The 25,927-nt window shown below is 34.2% G+C and overlaps 2 protein-coding genes across 2 annotated transcripts in view; one reads left to right on the forward strand and one right to left on the reverse strand.

Moving 5' to 3' along the window:
* On the forward strand, positions 1-6,915 carry LOC130798260 (flavonoid 3'-monooxygenase). Its single transcript, XM_057661174.1, has 3 exons — positions 1-546; positions 5,190-5,636; positions 5,861-6,915. Exons 1-3 carry the CDS (start codon positions 100-102, stop codon positions 6,506-6,508), a joined length of 1,542 nt encoding a protein of 513 aa, XP_057517157.1. The 5' UTR covers positions 1-99; the 3' UTR covers positions 6,509-6,915.
* Positions 6,916-6,942: 27 nt separating this feature from the next.
* The window catches only part of LOC130798259 (DExH-box ATP-dependent RNA helicase DExH14), a 39,300-nt gene continuing 20,315 nt past the window's right edge, over positions 6,943-25,927 (reverse strand). The window contains exons 24-49 of the mRNA XM_057661173.1: positions 25,588-25,812; positions 25,410-25,511; positions 25,264-25,344; positions 25,039-25,119; positions 23,477-23,680; positions 23,221-23,337; positions 23,015-23,137; positions 22,511-22,600; positions 22,281-22,406; positions 21,720-21,782; positions 21,273-21,361; positions 20,129-20,219; positions 15,364-15,513; positions 15,055-15,246; positions 14,863-14,928; positions 12,366-12,521; positions 12,132-12,275; positions 11,150-11,217; positions 10,890-11,055; positions 10,745-10,807; positions 10,248-10,343; positions 9,978-10,145; positions 8,906-9,076; positions 7,795-7,944; positions 7,293-7,424; positions 6,943-7,160 (exon numbers count right to left, since the gene is read on the reverse strand). Coding sequence (XP_057517156.1) covers positions 7,065-7,160; positions 7,293-7,424; positions 7,795-7,944; positions 8,906-9,076; positions 9,978-10,145; positions 10,248-10,343; positions 10,745-10,807; positions 10,890-11,055; positions 11,150-11,217; positions 12,132-12,275; positions 12,366-12,521; positions 14,863-14,928; positions 15,055-15,246; positions 15,364-15,513; positions 20,129-20,219; positions 21,273-21,361; positions 21,720-21,782; positions 22,281-22,406; positions 22,511-22,600; positions 23,015-23,137; positions 23,221-23,337; positions 23,477-23,680; positions 25,039-25,119; positions 25,264-25,344; positions 25,410-25,511; positions 25,588-25,812 — 3,210 coding nt within the window. The 3' untranslated portion in view covers positions 6,943-7,064. The remainder of the gene's footprint in view (positions 7,161-7,292; positions 7,425-7,794; positions 7,945-8,905; positions 9,077-9,977; positions 10,146-10,247; positions 10,344-10,744; positions 10,808-10,889; positions 11,056-11,149; positions 11,218-12,131; positions 12,276-12,365; positions 12,522-14,862; positions 14,929-15,054; positions 15,247-15,363; positions 15,514-20,128; positions 20,220-21,272; positions 21,362-21,719; positions 21,783-22,280; positions 22,407-22,510; positions 22,601-23,014; positions 23,138-23,220; positions 23,338-23,476; positions 23,681-25,038; positions 25,120-25,263; positions 25,345-25,409; positions 25,512-25,587; positions 25,813-25,927) is intronic.

Genomic DNA, 25,927 nt, shown 5'->3' on the forward strand with positions numbered 1-25,927 from the left:
AATCTCTCCCTATAAACACACAACACTACCACAAAAAACTAACACAAAAAAGTTCTTCATATCATTTTCTACATATATTAACATACATTCTCCCAAAACATGTCACTCTTGCAAATAGCATCCTACACCATAGCCATTGTCATCTTCCTCTACTACCTAATCACCACCACCTTCTTCAGATATCCGCGACCGCTTCCTCCCGGTCCAAAGCCATGGCCCATCATCGGAAACCTCCCACACATGGGCACAGTCCCACACCATGCCCTAGCAAAGTTGGCCCAGAAGTATGGTCCAATTTTGCACCTTAGATTGGGATTTGTACATGTGGTGGTGGCCGCATCGGCGAGCGTTGCCGCCCAATTTTTAAAAGTAAATGATGCAAATTTCTCAAGTAGGCCCCCAAATTCAGGAGCAAAATATATAGCGTATAACTACCAAGACTTGGTTTTTGCACCATATGGTTCAAGGTGGCGACTACTTAGGAAAATTACTTCTCTTCATTTGTTTTCTGCTAAGGCCTTGGAAGACTATAAACCAATTCGTCAGGTTCACTCTTATTTTGCTTAATTCATGCTATTTCTTTGATGCTATTTTTATGCACCTAACTGATATAGTTTTTGTTGTGTTACAAATGATATATGCAACCCTATTTAAACATTAATTATTAAATAACTAAAAGTTGATATACGAGAATCCTGCTTAGTAGTTGAGGGTTTTCCTATCACCCTTGTAATATGATTTATGTTAAAGTATATAACATAATATGAGGCTTCAATAATAAGTTTTAAGCTTTTGGTTGAGATTTCAGATTATGTTATAATTCATCTGACACGTCCTCTTCACAAAACCGTTTGAAATATTAGTGTGGATGCAACACAAACCCTTTTTATACTATATATCAAACAAAAATGAATTGTCCTTCTATTACAAGGTGTCATTAAAAATTAATTAGACAAATTGTAACGGATGTGAAAGATAATAAATAACCAAGTAAAGCATGAATACAGTATAACTATTATTATTTTCTTTTTATTGTTGTTAATTTCATTATTTATTACTCCCTCCGTTCTTTTTTGATCTTCCACTTTGGGTTTTTCACACATATTAAGGAAGATAGAATCTTTGGGTTGTAATCGGTATTATTTTAATTAAATAGTAGTGTGAAGTAATGATTGTATTGGAAGTATGAGGTTGTAGTGGGTATTATTTTAATTAAATAGTAGTGTGAAGTAATGATTGTATTGAAAGTATGAGAAAGAAAATAATTATAAATAAAAGAAAAGGGGTACATTAAAAGAAAAGGGGGGTTTTAAGGGGTAAAAGTGGGATAAAAACTTTCTAAAAATAGAAAGTATTCTAAAGTGGAAGAACTTTTGAAACTACCCGTTATAGTAATGTGGAAGATAAAAAAAGAACAGAGGGAGTATTTATCATAAATTGTTAATAATTATGAATAAAATTTATTTATTTTAATTTTTTTGTTACTCATATCTATCTGTCAATTTTTTTTACGAAAATTTAAGTTTATATTAGTAATGTATGCTCTTTTTTAATTATTAGGTAGAAGTATTTCCTATGTTTTCATTGTTCTAATTTACGAATTTTAGTGTCAAATTCTGATTATAATTTATTATTGATTTATATAAAAAACATAGTTATGTGTGATCTTGATAAATTCTTCTCAATATATATTTTCTAAATATATATCAAGTTTTTAGAATTTTCAAAAACTCATAATTAAAATTATATAACTTTTAATTAAATTTGCATTAGGATGAATAAGAAGAACAAATGAAAACATAGATATATAAAGTACTTTTTAGTAATCTAATACTTTTATGCAAAAAAATACTTTTAATTTTGTGTTTGGCACGGGTAAATACCTACTAAAGTTGAATCCCAAATCAGTATACAACAACAGTGTATCATTTGTTGGTTTGTTCTTATTTAGTAATTACGTATGAACTTTGTATTTAAATAACTATATTGTATTTTATATTTGTTGATTATATTTGAAATATTTTATATATGAATAATGATATTCTTAAACATAAGTTTTCATAAATATAAAAATGTTAAAATATATCCTATATAATTTTAATATATATATATATATATATATATATATATATATATTATAACTTTTTATAAAGTATATTTATAATATTTAAACTCAAATTTATTAATAACGGTGAAAAATAGTCAATAAAATGGGGTCCACTAATAAAATGGGAACAGTAATATAAAAGTATTTGGTTTCTAGTGTTGGAAACGATGCCACATTTAGGTAAGAAAAATTGAGATACGTTAAAAAGTTTCTAATTGATTAGTTATCATGTGCCTCAATTAGTTGAAACTTCTTTTCAAAAGCATTATTCTTTAAAATTATATAGTTGAAATTAATCTTTTCTTTTTAAATTTATATCATTCTAAATAGTAAATTTATTAGAGATGTTCAACATAACAATTTAGGTAAATATTAGTGGTTTAATAAGGCTTACATGCTATTTTAATACAACATCATTGTTTTGTAAATTGTGTTTAAACAACGTTTAATGGTACAAATAATATTTTTAGAACTTTACAATTTACTGTTTTAAAATCGAAAGTAACTTTTAAGATTTTTTAAAATATTTTTTTAACAAATTTTTCTCCAACAGCTATCATAACAACCACTACTTTTAACTAACATTTCTAATTTATACACAACTAATTAGACAGTTAAATATCTAACACATATAATTATACAATTATAAATTTCCACAACTACCACTACTTAGATAATCACATATAACTACCTTATATAAAATGATAGGACAATAGCAATAATTTTAGTGCCATGTTCCACTTTACCTTCTTTTAAAAAAAAGTTTTCTTGACTTCTTGTTAATTATGTTGTTAAAATTATTCTCCTTGTTTATTTAAGTTATTATTAATAGAGACATTATTATATGAAAAAAACCATTATAATGTACAAGTACAAATTTAGTAAATAGAGGTATATATATATATATATATTTAGCGTTTTAAAAAACATTAAGAAGTATGCAATACGTAACGTCAACTAATTATGACAAATTTTACTCCAACTATAATCTATAATAATGTGTACACTTCCATGTAAATTGTCAATTGTCAAATGTTTATACTTTGAGAAAGTAGTTACCATTTCAATAAATTGTCATAGTTATATATCGTATAAAAATTAAGAAATAGTGAGATTATTTGACTTGTGTGAATGAGAATAAAAATAAATAACAAGGTTAATATTAGAAATTATAGCAAAATAAAAAAGACTGGCTAAAAAGAAATATGTAACAATCTCTTAACAACAAAGAAAAAATTACCAGGAATAATATAACCTTTTGCTTATTTCCCTACAATAATACCAACTTTTGATTAACTATGAATAATACCAACTTAAAGGGATATTTTCGTATAATATACCTAACATGTTGAAAATCAAACTATAGGAGATTATATGACCAAAAAATTTGGTAAATTAGTTAATAAACTAAAGTTAGTATTATTTTAGGAAAAAAACCCCTAAGTTAGTATTATTGATAGTTAATAAAAAATAAATATTATTGTAGAAAAATTATTCAAAAATTATATTATTTACATTAATTTTTAAAAAAACAAAAGTTACTAGATAGGAAAGTAAATTTAACTCGGTAGGTTGTCAGGTTAAACCTTTTCCCACTAACTTGTGTATATATTGTGAACGTATAAATGGACTATGGAGTTTTATTTAACCACGTCGAGTATTTTCTATTTTCATATCATATGTCTTTCACACAATCAGTAATCGCCGAAAAAGTTTGGAAATTAATAAAATCTACATATCACAAGAAATATCAAGTAATTATTAATGAAAGAATTAATATCCTAATATGTCAGTTTAATCTACAAATTTTTTTTTAGGTTAGAAGTAGATTAGTTAATAGAAGTATAACCTTTATAATGAAATTATAAGTTGTGATAAAAGTTTTTGGCTTTCGCTAACTAGAGCTGATTATTTGCGGGTTGTCTACTAAGTTTGATCTGTCCAATTTAAAATGGGTTGATTTGGATAATAATATTTTAAAAAATTAAAAGTGTAAGCGGGTCAAACTCGCCTGTACGTGTAACGACACAAATAAATTACTAGCGTGTGAAAGCTCAATTTGAGAGAGCTTTTATTTAAGACTTGGGAGTAATATTGTTTAAATAGTGTCTTAAGGGTAATTATTTTAAAGAGCTTTTAGACTCCTAACTTCTTGTTTTCAAAATCCAATTTGAAAGCATTTTGCAAAATAATGTTGATTTAGGAAATGCTTTTAAAGTGCTTGTTTGAAATATTGCTAATTTTTTTTTTTAATTTTTTTTATCTAAGATGGCTTTTACTTAGGAATGTGGATCATGTACTTTGTGCCATGATTTATTATTAAAAATAGGTGATATATTTCTAAGTTAATAATGTCGATTTTTTCGTTGTAAGTTATACTCTAATAATAAGAACAAAAAAATATCGTAATATATTTAATTATAAAATTAGGCCAGTGGGAGAATAGCAGTAATAAAGTAAGTCCGCTAAAGCAGACATGCTTTGTTATAGGGCAACGATTAGATTTTTCGAGAAAAGCTCGGTCTGTTACTCACCCATACCCGACCATAAACACCTCTACAATTAACAATGTCGACTAAAATATTGTGGGTGTGGGTGGTAAAATAAATTGTTAAATAATTTTAACTTATTTTATATACAAATAGATGAATAAAATTATCTAATACAAGTGTTTGATACATTAATTGGTCGAAAAAGTTTATTAATATGAATAAACTAATTTACAATATACTCCTATTCTTTTTAGAGGTGGAGCTCATTTTAGCTTTACACAAATTTTTTTAAAGAACAAAATTATTCTAATACCCAAACAACAAGAAGTCATGTTTATAATAATTCTCTTTCACATTTAAGTATATAAAATAATTTGCAACTTTGATCATTGTCATGTAATTCAAAGCGTTAATTATTTAATACTATAACATAGTCATTGATTTTTCTTACTAACTAAAAGAATAATTAAAATGTAAAAACTTACTATAAAATAATGTAATTACTAATGATTTTTAAATAATTACTAATAATTTAAAATATAATTAATATAACACTCCAAAAAATAAATTTATGATTTGATTTGTATTAGGAGGAAGTGGGCATACTCACAAAGGCACTAGCAAAGGCTGGTAAAAGTCCGGTAGAATTAGGACAACTTCTAAATGTATGCACCACCAATGCTCTCTCAAGGGTAATGTTTGGAAGGAGAGTGTTTGGCGATGGTAACGGAGAAAGCGATTCAAAATCAGAGGAATTTAAAGATATGGTAATGGAAGTCATGATCCTTGCTGGTGAATTTAACATTGCCGATTATATTCCCATTCGGATTTTGGAATGGCTAGACTTGCAAGGTGTTGCTACTAAGATGAAAAAGCTTCATAAGAGATTTGACAATTTTCTTGGTGCAATTTTGAATGAACACAAGAATAATTCTAAGGGTGCTGATTTTCTAAGCACATTGATCTCTTTGAAGAATAATAATTATGATGATGAGGGTGGACAATTAACTGATACTGAAATTAAAGCCTTGCTCTTGGTAAGCTTCTTTTTTTTTTCCTCTTTTCTTTACTTCCTAGTATTTTCTTTGATTGTTAAAAGTATAAACGTAAACCGCAAATGAGATTCTAACTCAAAATTATGTGATAGGAGTAGTAATTAGTAAGTTGAGTTATTCATTACTCTTTAAAATAACGTAAATAAGTGATTTGATGTGGTATGATGCTTTTACACAATTTTTTAAATAATTCAATGTGTTTGCAGAATATGTTTACAGCAGGGACCGATACATCATCAAGCACAACAGAATGGGCCATAGCGGAGCTAATTCGTCATCCAAAAATTTTGGCCCAAGTCCAACAAGAGCTAGACTCAGTTGTGGGTCAAGATAGACTAGTTACCGAATCAGACCTGCCCAATCTATTTTACTTCCAAGCAGTAATGAAGGAGGTATTCCGGCTTCACCCATCGACACCACTTTCCCTCCCTCGAATCTCAGCTGAACCGTGCGAAATCAATGGCTATTACATACCTAAGAACACCACCCTCCTTGTCAATGTATGGGCCATTGCACGTGATCCAAGTGTTTGGACAGATCCACTACAATTCAGGCCCGAAAGATTCTTGCCGGGCGGTGAACGGCCCACTGCAGATGTTAAGGGGAATGATTTTGAGGTCATCCCATTTGGAGCTGGTCGGAGGATTTGTGCTGGCATGAGCTTGGGGCTTCGTATGGTTCAGTTAATGACAGCCACTTTGGTCCATGGTTTTAACTGGAAGTTGGCTGATGGGCTAATGGAGGAGAAGCTGAACATGGAAGAGGCTTATGGGTTAACATTGCAACGAAAGGTTCCCTTGAAAGTCCACCCACTGCCTCGGCTGCCAGCTCATGCATATAACTGGGCCAGTTAAAATGATGCATATACAGCTTTAATGCATACTTGCAGCTTATAGGGACGAGGAAGTTATGCCTTCCAGAAACAGTACTGAATGTTCACAGCTTATTGCATATCGCCTACCGTGCTTGTAGTTATGGTGAAATAATAACATGAACCGTTGTAGAAATGCTTTCATTTAATTTAGTCTTCAGCTAATATTTTAAATCAGATGTTTCAATCATGTGTTACTTGTTACAAAGCAATAACACAAATTCGGTAGAGGCATTACTATGCATGATTAAATTTCCTATTTCTCAACTCGAAAGATAGCATACAGATAAATAAGAGTCTGCACCTCGATTTTGAAATCTTGTACAACATAAAGCAGAGAACAGCTCGCTGCATTATATTTCAAGAGTTCTAAGTCGGATTTCGATGCCATTTTACCATTTGCTAAGTTTGGTAAACCCTTCTGTTTCTCTTTGATTAGCTCTTCAACATGCATACAAATTCATTAAGCAGTTGGCGCATAAGTTATTCAGACCAGATGACCGAATCAAGGTGCACACATTTTCTGAAAGCCAGCCTTCTTAGAAATCTTGCAGTTGACCTTTGAGAAGTTCTTCCAAGGAGTATTCTAGTTCATAACCAAGATAACAATCTGAGACCAAGATGAGCTTCAAATCCTGGATTGAAAACAATTGAGATGGGAAAAATTGCGGTTAGCAAATGATGGCATAAAAACATTAAGTTTGTAACTGAGCATCAAACGAATATCATAACATTGTAAATGGTATATTTCAAGTGAAAAAGGATACCTGGCTAGTAACTGAATGTGATGGTAAGTCAATGTGCGTAACCAAATGGTCAGCAAATGAAACTCTCTTCAATGCATATAACTCAGAAGTGATAGTATTTCCGAGCACAAGCCACCACGCTTCATCTTTAACCTGTTAACATAATTTTGGCATGTGAAATTAGTAGAACATGAAGTTAGAAGTAAAAGTGGTTGCAAGATGATCTTGGATCAGTATTTAGGCTCAACACCTTTAAGCCAGACATCACTGACTCACTGCTATACCCATTTTTCCATTCAAATAATTTAGATTAGATAAATATTGGCAGATTTGGCTAGCTTTTAGTTTCTGTTTATAAATTATGCATCTCAAATTGAATTCCAGTATCCAGAGTGAAAAATAATATTTATTCTACATTGTGTTTGGTAGGGAGAAAATCAAGTTTGGAAATAGTTTAGTGAGTCAAACAAATCCAATACATGGGCCATAACAAATATCTTCCTATAACACATGCAACACATACCTTAGGAAATCGAGGAGCAAATGCTCTAGGTGTCTTCCGTTTGCCATTGGCATTTTCCAATCTCACATTAAGAGAGTAAGGACTGCTTGCACTCTCATCCTTTTTCTTAAGTCTCAGTTTGATGTGTACGCAAGGGAATTTTTGCAAGTCCTGAAACAAATGGGGTAAATGAGAAAAATGAAATCAGAAGAAAATGGGACATACAACGGCAAAGAAATCCGCATAAAGTAGCAAAATGACACAGTAAACGAAAAGTGAACAGTTTCAAGCATTAAATAGAACCTATAAACAAAGCCCAAATAGATGCCACAGTGGAATTGCTCGACTCTGTTAAGTAATCCAACTTCAAATAAATTCTCTATAAAGGAGAACTAGTACCAACTAGTACTGTATCAGCACAAACCAGATTTTTATCCTCCTGTCTAAAATTCTCACATAAGATGAATTTTACTTTTTAGGAAAAATCACCTAGATAATCTAACTTTTCATTGATTTTCCTACAGTAATCCCAACTTTTGATTAACCATAAATAATCACAATTTTAGGGTCACTTATCCAGGAACATTGTTACCTAAATGGTGACCGGTTTTATAGGTTATTTGCTAAAAAAAGGGAAAAAAAAAACTCAAAATTATTAAAAATTAAAAGTTAAAATCAAAAAATAAAGTTACTTGATTTTTCTTTTATTCTTTTTATTTTTCGATAATTATAATTTATTTTTATATTTACTTTTTTTTTATGCAAAATGACTTGTTGTATTGGTAAGAGTTTACCTTGGTGCATTCTTAGCAAACACCCCTAATACTTGGAATTATTCATGTTTAACCAAAAGTTGGAATTATTGTAGGAAAATTAGTAAATGGTTGGACTATTCTAAGTAATTTTTCCTACTTTTTATTGACTGTAACACTAACTTATTTGTCTACTCAATTTGCATTTGGTTACACTTTACAAACCCCAAACATCCCCTTAGTCATGATGTAACCGAGCCTGTACCAATGGTAAGCATCGGAATTCAAAACATGTCAGAATACTCGTTCCAGAAGAATACTTATCAAGATAATCTAGGATTAGAAGCAGATGTTAAACTGCAGGCATTTCTCTTTTCTACCTGATATAAAGTTGAAGCAGGGAAGTTTCCAAGTAGATTCTGCAAACTTGCCCTAGGAACATTCAATAAGTGCTGCACATTTGATATACCTTGCCTCCTGAGTGTACCAATTATATTGTTGTTCAAGCATGGTAACATTTGCAGAGCAGAATCCTTGTCAAACCATAAGCCCTGTAAAGAAAAAGAATTTTATACAGCATAAGGTGAGAATCTCACATCTGTTGTATTAGACCGTCATCAAGACAGGCATTTCAAAGCAAAATATCATACTAATAAATGCCTCTGCGCTTCACAGAAATTATAAAACTTGGTTGTATTAGACCATCACCAAGACAGGTGCTTTAAAGCAAACTATTATACAAATAAATGTCTCTGCACTTCACAGAAATTATCAAACTCACACAAAGATCATCAACTTCACTTAGGCGTGTGTTTGTGAACTCGTATTTTATCAAAAGTTGGAATTAAAACCTGAATTTGAAATGTGAGAATTGAAGTAGTGTTTGGGACGCTCTTGGAATTTCAATTCAGAGAATGAGTTGTTACATGTGAGGTTTGATTTCTCACAGTACATGGAATTTGAAATGACACCAAATTGATTGTCATTTGAAATTACAAATTTTCTAAGGCCTCTGTAGTATTTCATGCAACTAATGGCAATTGCGAAGGACAAACCAGACATTGCATGGTGAATACTACAACAGCTAAATACGTGCCCTAATACTTGCACAACACCTTTCTTTGTTTATCAACAACGCAATAAAGTAATAGCTTTACTAAACTTTCTTGTTGTATTCTGTAAACTGATAGTTCTAACCAAGTTACACCAGGAGGTTTAAAACTGAATTCACTTTTTCCAGTAAACCAAGTAACTTTCGCACTATGCAATTGAAATTTGAATACTGAAAGAAAACAAGAGTAAATTAAAGGCGCGGAAATTATTATTTGTGAGCCACAATTCACAAGCTAGCTCAGAACGTCATAATGTAACTGATAAAGGCAAAAGTGCACTGACAAGCATGTAATATCATATGATCAAAAAAACACAGACATATGAAGGAATAGAAGATACCTGCATGACCATCTGCATTAGATGCATACAAGTAATTGTGCTAGAAAGCCATCCACTGTTAGCGCAGATGTCTATCATAGCCTGGATTATACGTATACTCTGGTCCAAAACAGACTTCAGGTCTGTCACATAGTCACTGATTGGCATCTCTAACTGAGAAAAGTGCGCCTGAATCCCAAATTTCGATATCTCATTACATACCAATTAATTGCAACTAAGACTAATAGAAAATAATATATGCATGAAAATAATAATGCCCAAGAGACTGACCTGAAAAAGCAAATTTGTTTTAATGTGAGGATCATCAAGACGATTAATATCCACCTTGTATGGAACCTTCTCAGTCATTGTTGCATTGTAGTTTTCCTAAGGGGAGAGAGAGAAAGAGCTAAAGAGTATATATAAGAAAATTCACGCATTACGGAAGAACAATGCATTCATACACTTGGACTGCCAAAATCAGAGGTTAACATGTCTAGCAAATCTTTAACTATAAGGACACATGACAACCCGTTTTTTCAATTCTTTGGGATTAAGGCTTTGGCATTGTTGTTTTTTGAGGGACTTCTACTGTTTTTGCTTTCGTAGCACGAAATCTCCTGAAAACTTCCTAAAGTTAACAATTTCCATCACGAAAGATGTTCTGTGTAATTTCCATTCTCATAAGGCATTTTAATCACATAATTTACAACCAGTAACATATGTATATCAAAAATGGCTTCGATATGATTCAGGGCCACACGGTGATACTGCAATTATAACCATACCTCATTATGCCGCACTGGGAGTTCATCATATTCTGAAGCAGCAGATAAAATATGCAACAAAACCTAGCAAAAGACTAATATCTATTAAAAGGCATGAAATTTGAAAACTGATAACAAATACAAATAGGCTTGAACTAACACTCACTTCAAGTGAAAGGTTTGGTCCAAGGTTTGAACCAAACATTGATACAGTCAAATAACTAAGGTAATATTGTGATGCAATTGAACCCAACATCATTGGTTCTACAGCATCCTCAATTACTTTGATGCATCCACTGTCTTCTAAATCTTCAAATGTGCTTTGCACCAACCTGCAACAAAGAGTTAGAAACTTAGATTGATAATATGTCTTACAAAAATCAATGTGGAACTTATACCAGAAGAAACGAGACATCTAGTCATTACCTAGACATGTATGAGCTTAGAATCGCTGGATTGGTATCTTCCAAACCATAGTAAGCTGGATTAACCACCTGTTAAAAATTTGGAAGTAATTACAATAAGCAAGGAAGAAGAATGTCGCATCCGAGTTTACTAGTTGCCTCTACTAGGAACCAACAGATATCCTAACAGATGTTATATAGAGAGTAACAACAGTTGCAAACAGAACATGCAAGAGGAGAGAGGAAGTGAAGACAAGGTTGACGAACACCAGACATTGATATGCCAATGCTCGTAGAAGACAAGAGAGCATAGCATTACTTACACAAAACGGCTGAATTTTTTATGTCCTTTTAACCATGTCCTAGTAACCGAGACATAAGTAAAGAGTGCAGAGAGAAGCAACGTTTAAATGCACAGTTATTACAGTGATCAAAGTTTTTAGGCGGACAAAGATATTGCAACTGTAAAGGCATGATTGTTGTTATGTTAAGTGCACAATCTTCATCAAAAGAAATTACAAATACAGTAGGAGTAGATGGGAGAGAAACATATTACAAACTCATATGTAAAAAGAATTTCTTAGTAAAAATGTTGCATAAAGACTTATGTAACTCAGAAAACCATTGAGGTCACAGTAATATAGCTGAGAATACCAATTGCCACCAACAAAGTAACAAACCAAAAACCAGAGACTCCATTAATTATACTAAATAATCGGTCATTATAAGATACTCCCTCCATTCTGGTCTATGTGTTGCACTTGTTTTTTGATACTATGCATCAATCACTCATAATTTGTATTTTACTCTTAATCTATAAAATAAAACATAGTTAAGTGGGATATTGTTTGATTTGTCTTAATTGCAAAGATTATTTATATCACTTTTGTAAATTTCTAATTATGTTAAATTTAAGATACGGCATGAATAAGTGCATTGGCACATGTACTAAACTAAATAGGACACCTAGGGTGGAATAGAGGGAGTAATAATTAGATACTTACTAGTCTTCTGTACAAATAAGTCCAAGTCAAGTAGTGGATGGCATCTTCCTTGTGGCCAATTGTGCCTGACACAATTTCTGCATTAAAGTGATTATGCAATTGTTCCCTGAGACTACTCTCAACTGGAAAGGGCTCGTAAAGGAACTACAAAGCAGATAAATGGTGCTGTTAAGCTGATGAAACCTCTAGCAAATTGCATTTTCATGATACAATATCGAGTAACATGTAAGCGACCTTTTTGTAGAAACTCTTTTTGGGCTCATGAACCAAGATAACTGCTTTTCCATGCTGGTCATATTGAGGTCGACCTGCACGACCCATCATTTGCAAGATATCTGTTATAGGAAAATCAACATATCTTTTTGATTTCCCATCATAATATTCTGTTCCCTGCATCAAACATGAAAATATGTTCTTGATACTTAAAAGATGGAGGGTAAATCATAAAGAGAAAGAACACATAAAAATGAAAAAATGGAACTACTAAACCACAAAGGTGCATAAAGAGCTGTCAAACTGGGCCAATCCACCCAATTTAAGCTTAAAAAGCAAACGAAATAGAGACATTGATCAAATGGATCAAAAGCCCAAAAAGACCCAACTCATGATGTCACAGCTAAAACTTGACCCAAGCACCTCATTAGACAGCTTTAGATGCAAAATGAATTTTTATGGTGGTATTTTTATGCATCAAAAATGAAGCAGGTAAGGATGACACTACAGCATGACTAGCAGGTTTTGCACCTCCCTAAGTTCAAAACTACTACATATATAACTTAAGTATACATAAGGCAACTGAAAATTTGGCATTTAAGTAATGATTTGTGCATGGGCACCCATAGATTGTACGGTAGGCTTCGAGTTACAATCTGCCTTCAATTTCCATAGAGTTTTTTCCCTTTTTGAATGGGTAAATGAACAATACTAATGTCTGCAGGGTTGCACCCCTACCCCCCAAAAACATTTAAACACATGCCAGGTCAAAACCTTCAAACATGCATTAGTTTTTCATCTAAACAACCTAATCCGTTCCTTCCACTTTACAACAATGTCAAAGCCTTAATCACAACAATATGGAGTCGGCTACATGAACCAAATCAAATCACGGTGGGAATTCTGGTAGAAGAAACTCCCATTACTAAAGAATAACATATTCCATTGAAGGGCTATCAATGAAAGTAAATTGTTTTCATTTCTGATCAAGCAACCCAAAACAGCAGAAATACATTTCCAAATTAACATGTCACTAGGTTCAGACTATCCATGAAAGTGCTTAGGAAAGCTATGTATCTGCCAAAACTATATCACAAAATTTACCCCCACCCCTCCCAGCCCCATCCTCAACACACGAGTCACCATCTTCCAACTTAGGGTTTGTCCAAGCCCACGAGTCTAGCACTGTCACATAAGTTCTCGAGGACTGAAAAAACATCCCAGGAGGATTCCGGCCGAACCTTCCGCTGGGAAGGACCATTGGTTTGGCAAAGTCACTTGCTCAGGCGAGCAGGCAACTGTGCGTGCAGGTCTTTTTTTCCACAATGAATCCTACTCTCTTTTGTTTTGTTTTCTTTCTTGTTCCCTTGAGTTGCACTAGGATTTTTGTAAAGATTGTTCCGTAATTAATTAGGTAATTAGATTAGGAATATTCTAGTGTTCTGATTTGCTAGGAATATCCTTAAACACCACAAATGGTATAGGATACTGAATTCTATGAATCTGTTAAGTGCACCTCATGGTAGAATTCCAAATTACAATACCATGAGTGTTTTGTTGAGAGGGTGTGTTGTGGTTGCGAGTTTACATAGGGTTGTTTCTCAATATTTATTTATTTATTTTTTTTTTTGACAATTGTTGCTCAAGATTTAGTAAATCTAAATCTGACAGGCCAAGAACAGTAACCAAAATCAGATTTATTGATGAATTAACAAGAAAGATACATTGGGATGTTCGAGTCTCCCAAATACTCCTAGTGTTTCCACTTTAATTTCAAGTAATTACCCCCCCTCACCATCCCATACTTCCCTCTATTTATAATATGTGAGGGGGAACACAAACAAGAACATAGGCTAACAAACTTCCAACAAAAGAGCAACCAACATAACAACCTAAAATAACTCTAACTAACTTTTATTTATTTACTTTACTTAAGACCTTTTGTAATTTTCCATGCATGACATTTCCCCCAACTTTATTCACGAGGAGTTTTCCACATTTATACTACTACCTCCTTTCTTGTTAGTCCATGGTTTTATTGCTTCAAACATTAAGGCAAGTGATGTGACATTATGTCATTTGTATGTACCAACCATGCGAGTAGGTTTTGAAGAGAGAGAATGTGAGAGTAAAAATAATATTGGGAATATTAAGAGGTGAAAGGCGGGCCAAACAGTAAAAGCTTAAGCGTATGAAGGAGAAAAATATAGAATAGAATTAGAAAGATTTTAAGTGGACAAATAAAAAGACATAGCAAAACGGAAAGGTAGACTAACATAAAAATGGTGGTAGTTGTATTTGGTTCTTAATTTCCACTTGATTTGTTCATTAAACTTGTTGCAAGTCACATGCTTTTGCTAATTCTAACACTTATAGCTGTTAAAAAAGATTTGAAAGAACAAAGACCAACACAATCTTGTCCTAGACACTCAATAAATCAAAAAGGAAAAAAATGTGTCTGGTTAGAATAATTGTAGAACTTGCACAGATCATATAGATATGTGTACAGTTGCCTAACCTTGATAATAACAAGATGAGCAGGAAGATTCACACCCCAGGCCAACGTGCTCGTGGATACTAATACCTGTTAAGGGATCAAAATATTTGAACATAGAAAGTAAATATTTCTACTTCAACAATCTGCAAGAAAAAGAAAAGGCAGGACAAGATGAATGTTTGATATGTCAGAAAAGTTTTTGAGATGATGCACCTGAATCTTGTTGTTTCCAAACAGTTCTTCAACTGCAGATCGATCCTTGTCATTTAAACCAGCATGATGCAAACCAATTCCAAACTGCAAGGTGTGCCTCAGATTTTGATCTGTAACCTGGGAAAGAATCATCTGCAGTGCGTCTTCTGATATATTCAAGAACTTTCTTGGATGCTCATCAGATGCAGCATACTTTATCACAACAAGAACAAATAATGTCATAGAAAGCCATTACCATAAAAACAGCAATCTCCGCAAAAATTAGGAAAATAGAACTGATTGAACACGTTAAAAGATTGTCTTTCCTACCTGAATTAGGTCCAAAGCTGTTAGTCTTGTTTGTCGACGTGATGAAACAAATATAAGAACTGGCTTTGTAGGTGAATGTGTACAGATAGCAGCATATGCAGGTTTGTTCATGCTATTCATCCTTGGACAATAATACTTCCCAGGGTATCCCTGTTGACGAGAAGCACCAGTGAGCAGATATCTACTCAACTATACTCAACAGAACAGATGTGACCTCAAAAAAAAAAATTTTCAAAGAACAAAAAAATAAGAAGAAAAGAAAAGTGGAGACAGCCACAACTTGATAAGTACTGCACTTTAAATGAAGACACGGACAAACACAGAAAAAAATAATTAGGTTTCCCTTTCAGCATCACTGTTATTTGGCATTCAGTGTATCAACCTATCTAAACAGAAAATTGCTTACGATTAAGCTTGTGGCAAGTCAAAGCAATTAGAAAATCAACCAGTCAATCTATTGGTAGTGTTCTTTTGACAAAAATGTCTTTAAAGTTGGTATGTTGAGCTTTATATTGATGACAAGACCAATCATGAACAAACAAAAGATATCTTGTCATCCTTCCTCGCACAGCTAGTAATTCCAAAATCCAACCCCTTCTCAATCCACGATAACCAGATTACAATTCCCTCTACAGAGTCACCAAGATACCTCTCAATCCACAATGACCAGATTGCACATTTGCAGTTCCCTCAATGGAGCCATCAAGACATAGAGAATTAGAGATATTCTGTATAAATGTAACTTTGTTAAAGCGGTATCAAGACAGGTGTCACAGGTACCAAACCCATAAGTTTTGGATTTATGACACCTCAAAATAGGTATGTAGCACATGATTCGTTCACTCAAAGTCAAAATCCCCACTTTTTCTCTCTACTTCCCAGATTTCCTCTCCTTCCTCCTCTCCTTCCCCTTTTGATACCTCTGCATTCCTTTTTTTAATAACATTTGATTTTACTCTTCCTTACTAATCCACCATCCCACCTCATATCTCCACTCCAAAGTTCAACCAATGCCTCTGAATTTACCTTTGCTAATCAAAACTGACCAGTAAGTTTCAGAGTTGGCATTTTAGAGGCTGAAGTGAACAACAATTCTCTAGGTCACAGAAATCTAAGGGATGAGACATACGCACTCACGCATGCATGTTGCAAGCAGACATGTACGTACATACCTGAATGTATAATTGATTGCAGCAGAGGTGAAGCGGATCTTTTTCATTTGATTTTGATTTTTTTTGTGGTAAAAGAAGGCGATGGAAGGGTTGGTATCAGGGAAGCAAGGGAGTGATGGTGGCTATGTGGGGATTGGGACTGCATGGCAGGAATAACATTAACAACAGAAACAAAAAAAAGGGTTTGGGAGGTATGTCGTTGGTAAAAGGGGCGGGGTGGCAATTGGTTTATTAATCATTCATTTGTTACATTCGATTCTAATTCCATATGTGGTGGGTGGGTGGGTGTGGGGGGGGGGGGGGATAGTTGCATACCTTCAGGGTTCAAATACTATGCCTCATTTTGATTTCTAGTAACAAACACAAGGCATAGGATGATTCAAAGCATATTCTTGATTTTTGAAATATATGATCCAAACAAACCATAACTAGAACAAATAAATATAATAATTTGACCACTAAATCCTACCAAGCAAGCTTAGGCATATGGAAACAAGGAAAAAGGTCCAAAAGACAAGCAGTCTAGAATAGAACTTTTTGAACATTATAAGTATTTTTTTAAAAATTACAAAACTAAGCTTTTGTGCAAACTTATTCTCAAAATAAATGTCTCTTGGTCCAAGCTTGTGGTAAGGCTAGTTCGAACAAAGGATTGGTCGGTCAAAAAAAGTCAGTCAAACCTTTGTTCGTTGTTAGCAACAACGAACAAATGAGAACCGGCCAAACAAAGTTCTCTATCTAACTATGAACGCCTAGTTTGCTCCTTACAATTGTAAGAGGCTTTGATGTGAGGATCGGGTAGTGGAGAAGACAAACACTTGATGGTTGTGATGATCCCACACCATCATGTGGATATGACAATGGAGGAGTTTTTCGAAGAAATTCAATAGTCTTTGTTTGCCGTTACTAACAACGAACAAAGGGGAGCTGACTTTGTTTAACCAGCTGTCCTTTGTTCATTGTTAGTAGCAACGAACGAAGGATGTTGACTTTTGTTGACTTTCTTAGAACAACTCCACCCTTGTTCGCTGTTAGTAACAAAGAACAAGCCCTGACCTTAGGCTCGAATAAGGATATGCTTATTTTCGGAATTGATTTTTTCAAAAGCTTGTTATTTTATTATTTTAATAAAATAAGTTCATTATATTCAAAAGTTCTCTAGAATACATGTAACTTTACCAAGCTAAAGACTAGCATCAAAACACTAGAAGACAAAAGGCAAGCCCAATTTTAAGAGTATGCACTCATACAGATTGAACAAAGAACGAGAAAATGGGTGCATTTTAGTGCACATGTCATGTTAAGTAAAAAAGAGAACTGGAGCGGGTAGTAGAGAATACAAAAGCATCTAGCTCTTGATTCAAAACTCTCAGACTGTAATACCCCAGATTTAGCTTGAAAAAGGATTGATAGACTACTCATATCAACAAGGTGCATCTTCTTTTCTAGGGAGCCCATTTGCTAAGAACTCCACAGTTAAGCGTGCTTGGTGGAGAGCAATCTTAGGATGGGTGACCTCCTGGGAAGTTTTCCCGGGTGCGCACGAGTGAGGCCAAAGTGCGTTGGAAGGACTTGTGTTGTTTGTGGGGCTAGTCTACAGTCTCCAAGAGTAGTCACCAGCGGTTCGAGGGGCCGGGGTGTTACAAATGGTATCAGAGCAACCCTGCGACCGTGGCTGATAGTGTTCAGTGCACCTAGCGGGGGAAAAGATCTTGAAGTTACGGTCCAACGAGGACGTTGTATTCTTAAGTGGGGGTGAGTGTAATACCCCAGATTTAGCTTGAAAAAGGATTGATAGACTACTCATATCAACAAGGTGCATCTTCTTTTCTAGGGAGCCCATTTGCTAAGAACTCCACGGTTAAGCGTGCTTGGTGGAGAGCAATCTTAGGATGGGTGACCTCCTGGGAAGTTTTCCCGGGTGCGCACGAGTGAGGCCAAAGTGCGCTGGAAAGACTTGTGTTGTTTGTGGGGCTAGTCTACAGTCTCCAAGAGTAGTCACCAGCGGTTCGAGGGGCCGGGGTGTTACACAGACGTAGCCAATTACAAGAAAATATGGTATCACCAAAACAAATACTTATCAAGATGAAATACGAATTTCCTAACACTTAACTTTTTAAAAGGTCACTACATAAAGTATATATTTGTCTAGATCTATTTTAACATGCCAACAACTTTCGAGATAATCCATTCATGCTTCTTTGTTCTTCCCATTTTAGTTTAAGGCAAGGAATAAAAACTCGCCCGTTACGTCATTTAATAGCCGTTATGTAACCTGTTTGAGAGTTACCGCGGCGTTAATTCCAGTTAGGTAAAGGTGCATGAATATTCACGTTTAAAACTCCGCTTTGACCTTTATGTAACGTGTAAATCACACTTTTTCATCATTACGACGTTATTTGTCCAGAATAGGTTATAGAAAAATTTATTCCAACATCTGCCTAAATTGTAGAAAAAGTCTTCTGACATCTCCCTAGTAACATTTTATTAATGCCAATTAACTTTAATTGTTACTTATCAATTATATTACAGTTCCTTATAATTTATTTTTTAAACAAAATAATTAGCTTTTAAGTTATTTAATTATCCACTGAAAGTACCTCATATAGGCAATTATAATAGCTATGGAGATTGGAGATATTATTAAATAATAATAGTAGTCAACAAAAATGCAATTATAAGCTCAAAACTCTCCTTATGATTTTTTTTTCCAAAAATTCACACCACGTTGGCTGCGATTCGCGTTATTACCCTTTATAGTTGTATTCCGCGACACAACGACCGTTTCCGCAAACACGTCTGCGACCGCGGATTTTTTTTTATGGTTTTTGAAGATGAATGGCAGAGCAATTTGATTAGAGTATCAAAACCAACTTGTGAAATAAGACCACACTCCACACTCCACAGTCCACACAAGAAAGAAAAAAGTCTATTAGCTAACAAATTAAGAACACAAAAGTATGCGATATACATCAATAAATGGCAAATGCAATTTAGCATTGTTGTCTTGAGGAAATTGCTCAATACATCTATGTAAAGTCCCAGGATTATAGTATACAACTTATAATTTTTAATAATTGCTATATTTCTTGTTTACACTATCCAATGCCTCAGTTATGCATGAATACAAATTACTAAAAGCTGATATTATGAAAAGATACATTGAGACGAATTAAACTAAATCCCATTTGATTGTTTGTTTATAAATAAGATGTAAGACAATATTGTTTAATGAGTAATGGCTACTACTAAGAATCATAGGAAGTATTATATAAATGCTACAAACTACGACCAATGTGAAAGTTCGAGCAGATTCAACAGATAGAGCCCATAGAGGACGTGAAAAGAGGACCGGAAGTAACTATCAAACGTATCGAGGCAAGATTAGGCCCATAAGTAACCATCACTATGATCATCAAACATTAATATTCAGATACTCCTGTTTCGTTTTGCTCATAGTGCTATGACTTTTATGGCCAAAGATAATTATGGTCACAAAGTAGCTTTCTAATGACCACATAAACCAAAACACCAATAAGAAAAAGAACGGAGGGAATATTAAGATAACATTAGAACTGAACAAGCTCACTGACCTGAATATGTACTTCAAGTGGTACAGGTCGCACACTAGGCTTGAAATTGTAGAGTCCCAATTCACCAACGCCCAGCCAGTCAGCTAAATCCCTAATAAATGGTCAAAGAAACAACAGAAAAAACTCATCATGAAAAAACCGTTATGTTAGTTAGACCATCACATACAAGGTTTATGGATTTTTTTTTGGATGTTCGTGAAATATAAGTACGCCTTCATCTAATTCAGTCACATACATACATATTTCAAAAATGTAACAAACAGACACTACTAGAACTTTATCTAGCTAATTATACATATTTACTTTAGTCTCATATGAATATGTATATGTTCATGCCTACCCATTTCTTGGAGTCCAATAAATCCATCAACTGTCTAAGATTCTAAGCATATCAATGGCAATTAAATAGAAGTTGCCAATTTCAGTGGTCTAGTGAAGAAAGAAGTGGATTTTAGATATTTTGAGCTCTTATATTTTAAATTCAATATTGCTATATCACCTTTTCATGTCCCACCTTTTTCAACTTTTGCTTGGGTCGAAGAGAAACAGAAAGAGGACGAAGAGCGAAAAAATGGGATTAAAGGTTGGGGAGGGAGGTCAGTGTTGAAAAGGAGAGGTACGGCTGCAGGAAGAGGGAGTCGTCAATTACATGATCTTACCAGAGACCAGTAGAGTGGTTTCCAGGGAAGCAGGAAGAGACACTGCCCGTGTGCTTGTAAGTGGTCAAGGAGGAAATAAGTACTGGCAGTGAACCAAGCATGAGAGACATGCAAAAGGAGAAAAAGAAGCAGATATTCAAGAATAATAACAATGATAAGCTTAAAGAGCAATGAAGGAAAATTGAAAGGGACTAATTGAAGGGAGAATGAATTAAAGAGGGGAGAGGGACTGAAAGAAATAGAAGAAAAAGATTGCTTATATATACACAATTTAAGGACATTGAAAATTAACCATCACAGGTAATATGACAAACGCATAATCACTGAAGCATAACTCTATATTACAATAAGAAGCATAACCATCATAATTTACGGACATTGAAGCATAACTCTATATTGCAATACTATAAAAAGGAAAAAGGAAGAATTCGTCAATCACAGAAATGCTAATACTATAAATAAGGTTGACGAAAATAAAATTCTACCCTGCATTTGCTAGAGCTGTAGACAGTCCCACAAATCGCACTGAACGTTCCGTTTGTGATGATATATATCTCATCCTTGAGACAATAACCTAAAAAATAATCTTCAATTAGCAATCCACTGAAATGATCTTTCCATGAGTTGCTTAATAAAATACCAAAAAAACAGATTAAATATGATAAAAATCTGAAACGACAATGGTAAAGAATTTAACAAGTATATTTCTCAAAAGCTTATTCAAATAGGGTTTAGTGCTAGACCCAGAAGTCAGAATTGAAGCAAATCACAGACAATATCCTTTCGCACAGGAATGAACAAAAACAATTTAGTTTAGCAAGATCCTAGACACTCAACAGTCACCACCATGATCAGGGTTCAAACTTTGATGACTTACCATTCATGCATTTGTAACCAATATTTTAACAATAGAAGCACGCACAGATCATTACCTCAAGAATTGGTCCTCTATCAGCTCCGAGCAGGTGAATCTCATCTAAAATCATAAGGCCAACCTGCAAATGAAGTTGCAAGCAGTTTAAAACCGAAACAACAAGAATATAAGAACGCTTTACGTTATACAGATGTTTACAATGAGATGGTGCAAGAAGACAGCTCATGAACCATTGAAAATCAAACAAAACCATGAACATCATTCAAGAGACATCCAATAACTAATGAAGCAGCTGTTATAATTTAAAAAATTTGAATGTGCACTGCCAATCTAGAAATCTAGTGTATTTTCTTGTACATTTCCTCTTTAAAACAGACATATTAGCAGTACCATGAAATGAGAGAGGAAGAAAAGGACAGGAGCATGAAAGAAGTAGCAGAAGATAAGAGGGGGACTAAAATAGCACAAGAAAAGTACGGAATCACATGAAAAAGTTCATTCTAATCGCACAACAACAATGTGCAGTTGTGCACATATATATCTTTTCAATGCATCTTTGAACAGAAATGGGGAAGGAGAGATTTTAAATAAGAGAAGGAAAAAAGGTGGAAGGGTAAACCTTTTTAACATAGCTTCGAGTGTGCCAGTTACGGCTGATCCCATCCCACTTTTCAGGAGTGGAAATGATGATATCTGCTGACAAAAGGGCCATAAAGTCAGGAGTATAATCCCCAGTCATTTCAACCTGATCACACAATTCAATCATAAATCATTTAATCATCAATACACAAGAATATCAAAAGGAATTCCTTTCTACAAAGCAAGTAGGCAGAAAGTGTAAGTATAAACCATCTCTTTTCCCAGCTGAGTGACAAGCCGTCTTCTCCAGTCATTCACTCTTTCTCGGACAAGGGCCTTCAGAGGGGCTATGTAAATAACCTGCATGAATACAAACTAAAAAATGTGAATATACGCTAAACTAACAGAAATGTTATAAAGAGCTTACTAGCTCAAGTCAGAGTGGCAGACACTACAAAACCTATGGTGACTGTCACATTTGCCTTATGCATAAAAGAAACACCACTAATCAAAGTTTCAACTTTGAAGAATGCAGTTTGTGGAAAGCAATTTTACACAGAATGCAGCACTACATGTATGCACACATCCATGCACACCTGACAAAGAAATATGAGACATGATAGAAAAGCAAGAGCCCTAAAGAGAAAACACATCAGTACATATTGTAAATGGAACCTACTAAGAGAGCACCATTAATTATGGAGCTTATAACATCTAAATTTTCTAAACTTAAGAGATCAGTGCTAGCTCTAAGAAAGATTTTACAAAATTAACCTTCATATCAGGCTGAGTGTTGAAAAGGCGGAACATTGCAAGCTCAGCTGATATAGTTTTCCCACTTCCAGTAGGTGCTCCTAAGAGCACGTTGTTGTCTGTGTGATACAGAACATGAAAAGCCTACCAAAAAGCACAGAGATATCAAAATACTCGCACCACAGAATACAATACAGTATATTCAAGATGTATGACAAGATACATACCTGTGTCTGAATTGGATTGAAATGTGAAAAGTTGTACAAGGATTCGTAAGTTCCGTTGCCGAGTGCAGTTATTGGTAGAGGTTTCAAATCAAGCAATTCAGTGTGAGAAGAGTGAGCCTGTGCAACAAAACAAGCAGTGATTTACCCAAAGAAAAAAAAAATTGGGATGAGATTTGCGGGGAGGTAAACACAACAAAGTTTGAATAACTAAAAAAAAGAAAAGATCAATTTATCTTCACTATAAATCTCAGATTACCTCAGGCAATGCGAGATTGTGAAGGGAGATAGTATAAAAGGATTCAGATTGCAACCAAGAATCAGAAACGGCACGTATATAGTACTGTGGCGGATGTGGCTCAAATATTGGCACAGTAAAAGAAAGCTTTTGGGGCTCTCCTTTTGCTGAACGCTTTGACAGCGTGAAGAGCTCTGAGTGATAAATGTGGTCATTCTCAGAATCCTGTTCACCAAAGATATTCAGCAAGTAAGATATACAGATTACCGAGAACCATCTAGTAATGGAACTTTCTATCAATTCTAATTGCAATGACCACCACAAAGGTTACAACCATCATTACACAAATAGCACAAGCTCCATAAATGCAACTCTGATAATTTGCATCTATGACGTCATGACAAGTCATAAGCAGTCCCTTTTAATAACAAAGAGATAGGTGCTTAGTTGAAAATTGTGTGAGGGGCATCATAAAGATGTACATAATTGTGTCATGATGTAGTGCCTCACTCCTTCAGCATAGGAGGCACAAAGGATGACACATTATTGTATCTATTTTAACTCAAAATATTGCCTCGTTAGGCATTTGCTAGCGCCTCGTGCCCACCAAACTAAGGTTGGGTGGCACAAACATAGAGGTGTATATAGTGCAATCAAACCATACCTCCAGAGTCCAGTGTTAATAGGACCACTATTAGAGTTCACGAGTGTGCCTTTAAGAAGAATTATATTCAAAAGGTATTTATGAAAGATGTGTATGTTTAAATCTATACGTCGGAACACTCTATAAAGGAAAGCGTTATGAATAAAATCAGCATAGGTATTGCGGTTCAGATGAAGAAGAAACTGATTGTGCTAGTTTGGGCACATACGCCATCAATTGCAAAAGGAAGGAGTTGGGAACACAAGGATTTAAAATGAGGAGGCCAAAGATGATGGATACAAGATTATAAAATGATATAAAAAATAGGTTTGCTGAGCAATTAACACTATCAGAATGAATTGCAGAAAAAGATCTTTGTAGACAACAAGAGAAATTTCTACTTCAGGCAGTATATGGATGGGATTTAGGCTTTGGCAGTGTTGTTGCTTATCACGTTTTACCTAGAGAAATCAAAATGCATGATAAGAAAGAATGAAAACTAACAGAACAAAACGTCTAGGTTAAAAGAAGGAAGAGAGTGAAAAAACATATTTTATAGATTAAAAAAGGCAAGTCCATTTAATTGAATGCAAAATTTCATCAAAATACTTCTATGTAGTGTTTGGGAACAAATATTTCATTTTAAATTATGGATTTCAATTATGAAATCATAAATGAAGAATTTGAGAATGACAAGGTTTGGGTAGTCATTCTCAAATTCTCAACTTTAACTACTATAAAAACAATGGTGGAATTTAATCCAAATCCAAATTTGAAAATTTTTGATTTGTCAAACAATAAATTTGAGTCAATTCCAAATTTCCAAATGAAATCATCGTTTCCAAACATTACATTAAAGAATATTGACACAAAAAAACCACACAAGCTTAAATCAATAAATGATACCAAGCAAATCATGAACCTGAAGCAAGAATTATACCTCAACAAGAATCCACCATCGCTGAACAGCACCATGGAAACGATCCTTCCATATGAAATCCGGGGTTATAAGAAGATCAACCTAAGAAATAATTATCATAACAAATTTAGAAGAATTACATCTGTCTGTAATATGAATCCAGTAGTTACCTCCGTGAGAAGCTGGAATACATATATCTGCCATTCACGTATTGAGAATAAATCCACTAAAGACAACTGGAATAACCTTTAAAACAGTTCTTGTTATAGGACTGACAGTAGCCGACAACTGAACCATTGGGAAAAATGCCAAATATTGCTTCACAACCTGCAAAGCAAATAATATGCAAGTTACTTGCAATATGATAAAGTTTGCAAAATGATTAGGTATACCTTCCCTCCAGGTAAATAACGAATCAAAGCTCCAATATCTTTCTCCTCCATATCATAGAGGCGATCGAGATCAGCCCCTCGATCTTCCAGCTTCCTCAAAATCTGAAACAAATGACAGTCATCAAGTTGTGCTTCGATCCAATTAAGGTGTAAACGAAATGCATGGTTCCCATGAAACCTCTAAAGAGATTTCTCTGTCAAATTGTCTCAGTGGATGCTGATGGGGCCAAATTTGTCGGTCAACAGCCTTGCAGTATTCTAACATAAAAGCTGACATCTCTGACCATCCTCTCCGCAGACAAATCTCAAACAGAGCACGCATGATACGGGCCAAACTTGCACTAATATAAGCAGCATCAGATATCAATGAAAACCCCTCTATAGATCCTCGTGATATGTATAGCTGCAAATAAGAAAATAGATACATAATGTATAATAATCTTAATCATCATTGTATAAGTAAACCATGTTTGTCCATGATGACTGTCAGAGTCAACTACTCCAGCATTTTAAAAAGA

Source organism: Amaranthus tricolor, chromosome 13 (assembly GCF_026212465.1).
Source record: "Amaranthus tricolor cultivar Red isolate AtriRed21 chromosome 13, ASM2621246v1, whole genome shotgun sequence".
Taxonomy (NCBI): Eukaryota; Viridiplantae; Streptophyta; class Magnoliopsida; order Caryophyllales; family Amaranthaceae; genus Amaranthus; species Amaranthus tricolor.